The sequence below is a fragment of the Eimeria necatrix genome, genomic scaffold (assembly GCF_000499385.1).
Source record: "Eimeria necatrix Houghton genomic scaffold, Enh_scaff83, whole genome shotgun sequence".
Taxonomy (NCBI): Eukaryota; Apicomplexa; class Conoidasida; order Eucoccidiorida; family Eimeriidae; genus Eimeria; species Eimeria necatrix.
In genome coordinates this window covers 102,540-112,040 of record NW_013651772.1, presented here as the reverse complement: position 1 = coordinate 112,040, position 9,501 = coordinate 102,540, and the positions used below count along the sequence as shown (strand labels likewise).

Below are 9,501 nucleotides of genomic sequence, written 5' to 3'. Positions count from 1 at the left end.
GGCCTATAAGTGCATTTCCCCACTCGCGCAGTTCCAATCCCATCTGGGTGTACCGGCGCTCGATGCGCAGCAGAAAGGCCTGCATAGTGCTGCCGTCTTCTGGTAGTATGGGAGTCGTTGCGCCGGATTCCACGGTCCCCCCTATAACAGTTCTTATCACACTCATAGCGGACTGGAATTGGTTTCACGTGACGAAGGGACTGTCCCCTGGCATAACATTGGTCATAGGTATCACCTGTGGGGGCGCCTCCTTATGCCCATGCGGCCGCTCTGCCACGGTGGGCTTCAGAGTCGCGTGGCGATGATGGGCTGGCGTCCCGCTCGGCATTTTGTTGACTGACATTGCAGAAGTCTCCTGCGGTGTGGGGCCGATAACGCGTCCGTTGCGGTGCTGCATCCCATACCGAGCGAAGATTTCTAGGCATGAGTTAATAAAACATAGTATTTCTACTCCCAAGTCCGGAAAGAACAAAGATTTCATATACCGGAAGAGCCCCCAAATGTAGTGCACATCGCTGACTGCTGCGACTATGCTGCTACCTGCCCCTCGAGCAGGGCATATGATCGGCACCTAACGTAGGCCCATTTCCTTGAAACAGTAGCTTATATTTATCGAAAAACAGTAATTCTTAAGTTTCCAAAATCTGTTGTTGTTCGATTCGCCCCACTTGGAGTGCTCGCCCCCTAGGCCCTATGGAGACGAGGGCTGCACTGGTGCCGGCGCTATCGCCAGCCCCAGTCTCCACACATTTTCCACACATTTCACGTATGCATATTAATTCATGGACAATTCGCCTTACTTCTATCCTAGAAGGAGGGTCCTGTCCTCCTCCAGTGTTGCGACCCCTTGTAGGTCGCTAGGTAGCTGTCGTCTACAGGTCACCAACAAGCCCTATTGTAATGCCTGTGCAATACACCTGATGTGCACCAATGGCCGCAAGCTTACTCGAAGTGTCCCGTTTTTCGCGCTCCCTACAAATCCGCAGCAAACCAACCAGGAGACGATCTGCAAATAGAGTTTCGTAATCGCCAATTCCCCTTTCGCTATGTGCAGCCTTACCTGCACATCCGTGTTCATGGACTGTGGCGCATCTGCGTCCCACAATTCCCTGAGTTCCTTACTCGAGTTCTGCATTCACATCACGACCATGTCACAGCCAGCTATCGAGGCCAGAAAAAAACCTTTGCGGCTCTCAGCAAGCACTACTACTGGCCAGGAATGCACGCCTACACTACTGCTTATGTTGAATCATGCACTCACTGTCGAGCGTCAAAGTCCCTTAATCAGAAACCTGGAGGCCTCCTTCAGCAGCTACTCATCCCTTCTCGTCGGTGGGCCCATGTGAGTATTGACTTTATCAACAGATCTTCCCCTTACAACGAAAGGGTACGACTCGATTCTCGTGATGTTCGACTCCCTCAGCAAGATGGCTCACTTCGTTCCTGCAAAGAAGCCATTTACAGCAGCTGACACCGTGGAGCTTCTCGCAGACCGTCTTATCCGCTATCACGGTTTTCCAGAGGTGCTCATATCGGACTGCGGCCCCCCCTTTCAGTCGTATCTCTGGCAAGAACTCTGTAGCCGCTTTAACATCAAACGGTGCATCTCCTGGCCCTACCATCCCCAGAGCGACGGCCAAACTGAACGGGTTAACTGCACACTCGAGCAGATGCTTCGTACCTATATCATATCTGACGAATGCGAGTGGGAGCGTTTGCTCCCGGCCTTGGAACTTGCCTACAACACAACAAGTCATTCATCCACTGAGCTGTCTCCCTTCGAGGTCATGACTGGCGAGAACCCGTTGACTGCTGCGGACCTTGATATCGTAGGCACGTTAGCTCCTACGCTCACTCCTCCGATGATCAAGCTTTTCCGGCAGCTCTGCGACAGAGCACAGAGTCACATCCTGAAGGCGAAATGGCAGCAGAAGTACTACGCAGACAAAAGGCGCCGAGTTGTGAAGCATGCAGTGGGCGACAAGGTCTGGCTCAGTAGCAAGCACCTACCGCCTTTCAAACGCTGCCCTAAGTTCGAGCTCCGTCACCGCGGACCCTTTGAAGTCATCGAACGCATAGGGACCGTCGCTTACCATCTCGCTCTGCCTCCTGCCTATGAATGTCATAACGTTTTCCACGTTTCGCAGCTAGTTCCCCACCGCCCCCGCCCTCCCGCTTTGGTTCCCCCGGCAGCCGACGCGCCTGGCCTCCTATCCGCGATACAGCAGGCAATCCAACAGAGGATTATGAAGTCGATCATATTATGGACCAACGCGGCTCGGGAGATGAAGCCCAGTACCTCGTGAAGTGGCGCGGGACCCCTGACGATCTAGCCACATCGGAGCCCGCTCACCACCTTACAGGCTGCCCCGCTTTGCTTCGCGCTTGGCGCGGCCGCCAACGAAGACGTCTTCAGGCTCGAAACAACATTGGCCCTTCCGACGCGTAGCGGTTTGGGCCCGTCGCCTTCCGCCGCCTGCAGGACGGGCAACCTTCAATGAGGAGGAATGGGGAGCGCTGCGCACCGAATGCGCTCACGGCGTTAGCTTCAGAAGAGAATAGAGGTTGAAAAGGCAGAAATGATATGTTTTGGGGTAGGTCTGTTGAGTCCGCCAAGGGGGGAAGTTGTACTGCACAGGCACTACAATAGGGCTTGCTGGTGACCTATAGAAGATAGCTAGCTGGTGACCTACAAGAGGTCATAACACTGAACGAGGACAGGACCCTCTTACTAGGGTCGAAGTAAGGCAATTTGTCGGTGAATTAGCATGTATACACTAGACGGGCCTGAAAATACCTGGAGAGTGGGGCTGGCGATAGCGCCGGCAGCGGTGCAGGTGTGGTACACTGCGTTCTCTACAGCGTCTACGATGCTGCACAACCCTCAACTCTGGCGTTCAATGAAATCTTCCCTACTAACGACGCATCGGTCGCGTATCGTCTACCAATTTATTAAACAGACCGTTTTATGTCAAGTTCTCAAAATCATATATCATAAAAGTCGTTTCTTCTTGTTCTTGCATTGCTGGTCCGGTGAGGGTGTGACGCGCATCTGCGCCGGCGCTGTCGGCAGCCCCAATCTTAGAGCATTCGCAGGCACTTCTAGTTTATACATGTTAACTTGTTAATAAATTGCATTTCTACTTCACTACGAAGAGGTTACAGTGCTCAATTCGCGTCCCAACCACTTAACCCCTTGTAGGTCATCAGTTAGCTATCCTCTTACGGGTCACCAACAAGCCCCATTGTAGTGCCTGCGCACTACAACTTCTCCCCTTGCCGGACTGAACCGGCCTACCCGCAACACAATATTTCTGCCTTTTCAGTCTTTATTCCCTTGTGAAGCTAATGCGATGAGCGCATGCGGTAGGCAGCGCCCACCCCCCTCGTCATTGAAGACCGTCGTGTGGTGGCAGTTGATGGGCCCAAACCGCTACGCGTCGGAAGGACCAATGTTGTTTCGACACTGAAGACGTCTTCTCTGACGGCAGTGCCAAGCACGGAGCAAAGCCTGACATCCTGTAAGGTGGTGAGCGGGCTCCCATGTGACTTGGTCATCAGGGGGCCAGCGCCACTTCACGAGGTACTGAGCTTCATCTCCCGAGCCGCGTTGGTCCATAATATGATCGACTTCATAGTCCTCTGTCGGATTGCCTGCCACATCGCGGATACGGGGCCAGGCGGTATCGGCTTCCTGCGAACCAAGTCGGGATGGCGGGGGCGGTGGGGAACTAGCTGCGAAACATGAAAAACGTTGTGGCATGCATACGTAGGAGGTAAAGCAAGACGGTAAGGGACGGTGCCTATTCGTTCAATGAATTCAAAGGGTCCTCGTTAACGAGGTTTGAGCTTAGGGCAGCTAGATGACACCGGTAGATGCTTGTTGGTGAGCCAGACCTTGTCGCCCACTGCATACTCCACATCTCGGCGCTTTTTGTCTGCGTAATATTTCTGCTGCCATTTTGCCTTCTGTATGTGGCTCTGCGCTCTGTCGCAGAGCTGCCGGAAAAGCTCAGTCATCGAGGAGTGAGCGTAGGGGCTAACGCGCCTACGGTATCAAGATTCGCAGCAGTCAACGGGTTCTCGCCGATCATGACTTCGAAGGGAGAGAGCTCGGTGGAGGAATGGCTTGTCGTGTTGTGGGCAAGTTCCAGGGCCGGAAGCAAACGCTCCCACTCGCGTTCGTCGGAATGGATGTAGGTTCGAAGCATCTGCTCGAGTGTGCGGTTAACCCGTTCAGTTTGACCGTCGCTCTGGGGATGGTAGGACGAAGGCATGGTGCGTTTGATGTTAAAGCAGTGACATAGTTGTTGCCAGAGGTCTGACTGAAAGCGGGGGCCGCGTTCCGATATAAGCACCTCTGGAAAGCCGTGATAGCGGATAAGACGCTCTGCAAGAAGCTCCACGGTGTCTGCTGCTGTGAATGATTTCTTTGCAGGAACGAAATGAACCATCTTGCTGAGGTAGTCGACCATCACGAGAATCGAGTCGTGCCTTGTCGTTGTAAGGGGAAAATCCGTGGTAAAATTGAAGCTCACGTTGGCCCACCGACGCTAAAGGATGAGTTGCTGTTGAAGAAGGCCTGCAGGTTTCTGGCTCAGAGATTTGAACGCACGACAGTGAGCAGGTTTCAACATACGCAGTCGTGTAAGCACACATCCCTGGCGAGTAGTAGTGCTTCCTCGGAGCCGTGAAAGTCTTCGTTTGGCCTCGATGGCCGGCTGCCACATGGTCATGATGTGAGCGCAAGGCATGCGTGAGGAACTCAGGGAATTGTGGAACACAGATTCGCCATAGTCCATGAATAGAAAAATGCAAGTAAGGCGGCACATAGCGAAAGGTGACGTGACGATTGCGAAACTATCTGTATAGTGTCTCCTGGTTGTTTTGCAGCGACTTCGTAGGGAGCGAGGAAAACAGGACCTTTCGAGTAGGCCTGCGGCCATTCAGGCGCCTCAAGAGGGTCAGCTCGCGTCTTCGTTGCAGGTGTGGAATGTTCCGCCTCTGGATTGGACTCACGCGGCGGAGTTGTAGGTGGTAATGGCAAGGTGCGTTGTCTGGATCGTCGCGAACGAATTCCGGCAAACTCCCTGTAGTTAGCAGGCCGACCACGAGAGCTAGGAGCCGCGCGCGTTTGTTCTACTGCAAGCATCAATGGTGTCATTAGTGTGTTGTGCGAGCAGGTGTTAGAGAGACCGGGACGGCGAGACAAAGCATCAGCCACCTGATTTCGCGCTCCTTAAACATAAGTGAACTGCAAATCCGGGAACTCGGCGAGGAAGTCTAGCCATCGAGCGGTGCGTCCGCGCCAAGGCTTCGATGCTTGGAGTTGTTGGAGATGCGTAAGAGCTTGGTGATCTGTATGAGGTGTAACTTTGGAGACACGGAGCAAATGAGACCACTTGTCCAGGGCCGTGACCAACGCCAAGAGTTCTTGATCGTAGATCGAGTGTTTCTGTTGTGTGGGGTTCATGACATGGCTGAGGAAACCGATGGGCTTGCCTTCTTGTTCGAGAACCGCTCCGATCGCATAATCAGAGGCATCCTTGTATAACTCGAAGGGCTTCGTGGTGTCAGGAACTTGTAATGTTGTGAAATCAATTAAGCGCTGTTTGAGCTGCTGCACCGCCTTTGTGTGAAGTCCTGTCCATATGAGACTAATGTCTTTATTATGTGTAAGATCAACCAGAGGCCGCGCAACGTCGGCATAATCAGGTCCCATGAACATGCGACAGTAATTGATGGTGCCGAGAAACTGCCGCACTTGCATTTCATTTTCCAGCACCTCTGGCCAGTGCCGGATAGCTTCGATTTTGTCTTCTGCAGGTTTGTTGCCCTCAGTAATGATGGTATGACCCAAATATGTGATCGCTTGCCTAGCGAACTTGCACTTGCGGGATTTTGGGTAGAATTGATTTCGCAGGAAAACACTGAGAACTTGTTGCAGGAGGGAAACGTGCCAAGAGAGGTCGGAACTATAAATAAGTGCATCATTTAGGTGCGTAGTAACACCCTGTTCTAACAAAGGCTATAGATAGGCATTAATGTTGGCCTGGAACGTAGCTGGAGAACCCTTAAGGCCAAACATCATGGCGCGATATTCAAATAGCCCTAGAACGGAACGGAAAGCCCTTTTCCAACGGTTTTCCTTAGCCATACGTATTTGATGGAATCCTGCCTCAAGGTCCAAAGTGGAAAAATACTTGGCGCCTCCCAGCATCTCCAGAATGGTTTGAATGGGAGGTAATGGAAAGTCAGGAGCGACTGTAAGGGCATTCAGAGCCTGGTAGTTAACAACCATACGCATCTTCCGCTCTCCGGAGCCATCATCACGCTTGTCGACCGTGATCGTAGGAGAGCAGATAGGCGAATATGCTGGTCCGATCCAACCACTGTCCGGAAATTTAGCTACCTCCTGTTTGTGGAATGTGAGCTGATCTGGGGTCATATGGTAAATCGCAGATTTCGCTGCAAGTTTTCCAGGCACAAGTAAGGTATTGTGATCATGAGGGCGCTTCGGCGGTAACCCTTTAGGTAAGTTATCGGAGAAGACCGCCCGATACTCTTTCAACACCTTGATAATCTCGATTGAAATAACTTGTGCCGCTCTCGAGTTTATCCACTCATCGAAGAGCGTGCGTTCGAGTTTTGCCGTAGGACATGGAGACTCTTCTTCATCGCCCGCTGTTGTCAAGGCAGTAGAAGCCAAAGGACGGCTACAACCGGAGGCTTTTGGTCGATTCCCAATCAACGCGCAGGAAAGTGCGCCTTGCCACTCGTCTGTGAACCTGAGTGCCACTGACGAGCCAGCGCCGGGCAAAGCCAGGATGCAATGCAAACCGTGCAATGGTGCTCTGAGGTTCTTTGCGTCGGCCGCCGCCTGGCGAACCAGCGACGTTATCCGTGCCTTTGGCTTAGTCTTCGCATGGGCTTTATACCTTTTAGGTGGCGGCCGTAGGAATATGGCGGCCTCCTCCGCTGACATACCCGCCACTTGCTTCGCCAAAATGTCATTCTCTTGCTCTGCAGGAGTTCTTGGAGGCGCTGCTATCTGACTGTCACCCTGCAATGTCTCTTCACCCGCCCTAACGACCAGTAACTCGCACCACTAGCCGTTCACATAGGTCCGGAACTTGTCGAACTGAAAATACCAGGCCACCTTATGTTCAGTCAGCCAATCCAGTCCCAAGACTAAATCATAGGAGACGGTTCCCACTAAGAAGTCCTCGGAAGAGTGAGTGCGAAGACTAAGGCAAAGGCACGGATAACGTCGCTGGTTCGCCAGGCGGCGGCCGACGCAAAGAACGTCAGAGCACCATTGCACGGTTTGTATTGCATCCTGGCTTTGCGCGACGCTGGCTCGTCAGTGGCACATTTGTGAGATAAGCTAGTGCGGCACTTGTGTTCTCGGTTTCAGCTCCTGGCGCATTGGCATCCGCTTATGCGGAAATTCGGTTGACCTGGGTCGAATCTTTGCTGCTGTCTCCAGGCCGCTTAGTAGAACTACTAAATTCGAACATAGGGCAAGGTTGGACAGCGAAAGCGCTTGCAGCCATGTCAGAATTGCAGATAAAATACTGACCAGAGCAATCCCAGCCTGCCGATCATTAAATGTACTTTTGGCATCTTCCAACTACTTGCATGCTGCAAGAAGTGCATAGACAGGTTGTTTATGGAGCTTCAGCAGCAGCGGGGATGGCCCTGAACGATGTCTGTAGCTGCAAGCTACGAGGCAAACAGGCACGGAGCAGCCAGGCAACTAATAAGTTTGAAAGGCAGTGAACTTTTAGCTGAAAAAAGGAGACAAGCATGTAGAGGCTTGCTGTGCCCAGATCACGCATTGAATCTGGCGAACTAAATGTCTTATGCAAGCTGGAAGATCCAGTTCAGGAAGGGATTCCATTCAGGTAGAATATGGCCTGCGATCAATATCCGGGTGTGCATTTTTCAATTTTTGTGCCAGTGTCCGGGGATATCGGAGATCGATCGTTGTTGTTAGCGCACTTCAACAAAAATTGGAGTAGAAAATATAATGTAATGACGGCTCGTTCGAGTATGGTAGGAAGAGAAGAGCCCTCGGGGGACCGATCTGCACGCCGATGCTGCAGAAACCTACGATTAACGCAGGCAAGGAAGCCGATAGTGCCAGTGGTTTCCGAAAGGAATGCCCTGGCGAAAGCAGCATGGAATCTCCACGCATGGCCCGTGAACGGCGTGCTTTCATAGTCACATCGATATGGAAGAAATCAAGCTGAAACCCCATACTCTTTTCCCTTGCTCCTGAAGGCTTAAGCAGGCCGAGTTCCGATCTTCGTAGTACGCTACTCTTGACTAGTTTACTACGGACACCATAGCTCTGTGGTGCTTTTCGTTGTGGTGGCGTAGATGCACGCTAGTACGCTACAAGTCTGCGCATCCTAGGCACGTTCGAGGCACAAACACTAGCTATTCCGTATTTTGTGGCTAGCATCGATGCTCTGGAGTGAAGCAAAACCGCCGAGTACCCTGGCAGAATGAAATAGATGCAAACGCAGCATGCCTGTATTGGTTAGCCATTGGCAGTGTTTGTCTGGAGCACGCTCAGATCGCCCCTTCTAAATCTGTAATCTCATCAGTCCTCTAACTAGCGCGTGCGGTCTGCTGCTAGCTCCACAAGTAACAAGGCACCACAGTCAACTACGAAAGTCCCAGAGAAGGCAATGGAGGACATACACCACAGCCTATTCAACTCCTAGGCAGAACTGAAGAAGGAGCGGGCTAAATTTCGCGACATCCATAAGGAATAGACTAGCTAGAATTTTATGCAGAAAAGTGAAGAAGAGCAGTATTTGCGTTCTTGAAGATGAGTAAAGCTTTAGAGGACTGTTTCAGGCGACCAGGTCCGCATTTTGACGAACTGTGAACGCTACACACTGGTCCAGCTCAAAAAGATTGCCAAGTGTCTCTTCATGGGTTTTGCGCGTAAGTGCTACATTTACAAATACACACGGAGCATGTGTACACATTCCCTGAAGTCCAATTGAGGCACCCCGTAAGAAGGCTCGCCTTAATAGCTAAACCGTACCTAATTCTACGTAGAAGCTCCAACAAAAGGGCACGTTGCCATTACAAATCTCCGTACACAGTTGGCACCTACTGAGAAATTAGGGTTACTGGTGGTACCGGCGTAGCAGTCAAATCGGGCGGGAAACTCGCAACACACATGGACAGAAAAGCCGGAATTCAACTCCAGTTTTGGGGAGGGAACCTATGGATGCAGTAAAACAAGTAAGGGCGATGTTGGATACCACCTACAACAGCCAGATTTAGGCTCACTTCTAAGTCTCAGTCAGTTGACGGACCTCCGGCTCCCCTAGAGGGACATGAAAGGGAAACCTGCTGCTTTCGCTCCTAAATTATCAGCACAAAGCAGTTGACGGGACTATGATGTGTGTCTCTGGCCCACTTCGAATCAGTTTTTCGAGAAGCAGCGAAGCCATCCACACAGTAGTCACAAAGGAC

At 51.9% G+C, this 9,501-nt stretch overlaps 4 protein-coding genes across 4 annotated transcripts; 1 reads left to right on the top strand and 3 right to left on the bottom strand.

Annotated features, from left to right (window-relative positions):
• Window positions 1-1,406: 1,406 nt before the first annotated feature.
• ENH_00079100 (hypothetical protein) lies at window positions 1,407-2,306 on the top strand (the record flags this gene model as incomplete). Its single annotated transcript, XM_013577742.1, has 1 exon — window positions 1,407-2,306. One exon carries the CDS (start codon window positions 1,407-1,409, stop codon window positions 2,304-2,306), a length of 900 nt encoding a protein of 299 aa, XP_013433196.1.
• Window positions 2,307-3,433: 1,127 nt separating this feature from the next.
• On the bottom strand, window positions 3,434-4,211 carry ENH_00079090 (hypothetical protein; the record flags this gene model as incomplete). Its single annotated transcript, XM_013577741.1, has 2 exons — window positions 3,434-3,694; window positions 4,053-4,211. The coding sequence occupies 2 exons, from the start codon at window positions 4,209-4,211 to the stop codon at window positions 3,434-3,436; spliced, it is 420 nt and encodes a 139-aa protein (XP_013433195.1).
• Window positions 4,212-5,239: 1,028 nt separating this feature from the next.
• ENH_00079080 (OSJNBa0042F21.10 protein, related) lies at window positions 5,240-5,722 on the bottom strand (the record flags this gene model as incomplete). The annotated part of the gene is made up of 1 exon (XM_013577740.1): window positions 5,240-5,722. The coding sequence occupies one exon, from the start codon at window positions 5,720-5,722 to the stop codon at window positions 5,240-5,242; it is 483 nt and encodes a 160-aa protein (XP_013433194.1).
• A 306-nt stretch (window positions 5,723-6,028) lies between these two features.
• On the bottom strand, window positions 6,029-6,985 carry ENH_00079070 (hypothetical protein; the record flags this gene model as incomplete). Its single annotated transcript, XM_013577739.1, has 1 exon — window positions 6,029-6,985. The coding sequence occupies one exon, from the start codon at window positions 6,983-6,985 to the stop codon at window positions 6,029-6,031; it is 957 nt and encodes a 318-aa protein (XP_013433193.1).
• Window positions 6,986-9,501: the final 2,516 nt, after the last annotated feature.